This window comes from Empidonax traillii, unplaced genomic scaffold (assembly GCF_003031625.1).
Source record: "Empidonax traillii isolate 1590-97213 ecotype Southwest subspecies unplaced genomic scaffold, ASM303162v1 scaffold4457:size9593, whole genome shotgun sequence".
NCBI classification, from domain to species: Eukaryota; Metazoa; Chordata; class Aves; order Passeriformes; family Tyrannidae; genus Empidonax; species Empidonax traillii.
Genome location: NW_020959650.1, coordinates 8,580 through 9,593, shown reverse-complemented (window position 1 = coordinate 9,593; position 1,014 = coordinate 8,580). Strand labels below are relative to the sequence as shown.

The 1,014-nt window shown below is 60.9% G+C and overlaps 1 protein-coding gene across 1 annotated transcript; it reads left to right on the top strand.

Moving 5' to 3' along the window:
* Window positions 1-46: 46 nt before the first annotated feature.
* On the top strand, window positions 47-1,013 carry LOC114072913 (putative protein TPRXL; the record flags this gene model as incomplete). Its single annotated transcript, XM_027910734.1, has 2 exons — window positions 47-234; window positions 406-1,013. Coding segments are annotated over 2 exons (796 nt in total), but the record flags the coding sequence as incomplete, so codon positions are not given.
* Between the last annotated feature and the right edge of the window lies 1 nt (window position 1,014).

Here is a 1,014-nt window from a genome sequence, read left to right as displayed (position 1 = left end):
CATCCTGGGGCTCTGCAGGGCTTGAAGCAGAACAACCCAGGAGTAGAGCTCAGTTAGATAATTCCACACTTTGGATACTTTGTCCTCAGCTCCATAAAGTCATTTGCTTCCCCAGGCCCTGGGAACTGCTCCTGTGCTCCTCCTGTGCAGCCGAGGGCACCCACAGACACTGCTCTGGCCTGAGGAACAGCATAACCAGCTGGGAATGTGACGGCTGTGCTGGTCTGGGAACGGGTAAGAGGCAAAGCTCCCTGGTGAGCCTGGGCCAGGTGGCCCTGCGCCTGGCATTGGGCGCCCAGGCTGGGTTTGGCAGAGCCTGTCTGCTCCAGGACAGCCGGGGACACTGCTCTGGCTTATCCTGTCCTGGGTCTGGGGTGGCCTTGACATTCCTGCTTCCCCTTCCAGCCTCCAGAGATGATTTGGAACTTGCTGGCCCCAGCACAGCCAGACTGTCAGGATTGGAGCCTTCGGAGGTCTCCGGAGAACCTGAGACCATCAGCCCCAACACAGGCAGCCTGGTGTTGTCAGGGCTGTCTCCCAGTTCTCCAGCACTGGACACCATCAGCCCCAGCACCAGCAACCAGGTGCCATCCCCTGGATCTTCAGCTCCAGAGACCAACAACCTCCACACCAAACCACAGTCAACATCGGAGCAGTCTCTGGAATCTCCCTCACAGGAGACGAGCAGCTCCAGCCCTGACAGTCAGGTAACGTCGGGGTCATTCCACAGCAGCTTCCCAGACACCGAGGACAGCAGCAGCTCCAGCAGTCGGAGGCCTGACCACCGGCGAAACCACTCCCACCGGCAACGTCGGGCACGCAGTGCACAGCTTCGGTCCAGAAGTCCCCACGACAGGACCCACGTGCCAGAACCAAGCCCTGGGAGGCGCAGGCCCAGGCTGACACAATCAGGGGAATCCCGCAGGCGAAACCGCTCCCGCCTGCAAAGTGAGACCCCAAATCCTTCTGGCCGGTCCAGAAGTCGCCGTGACCGGAGCCGTGTGAGAGCACCGA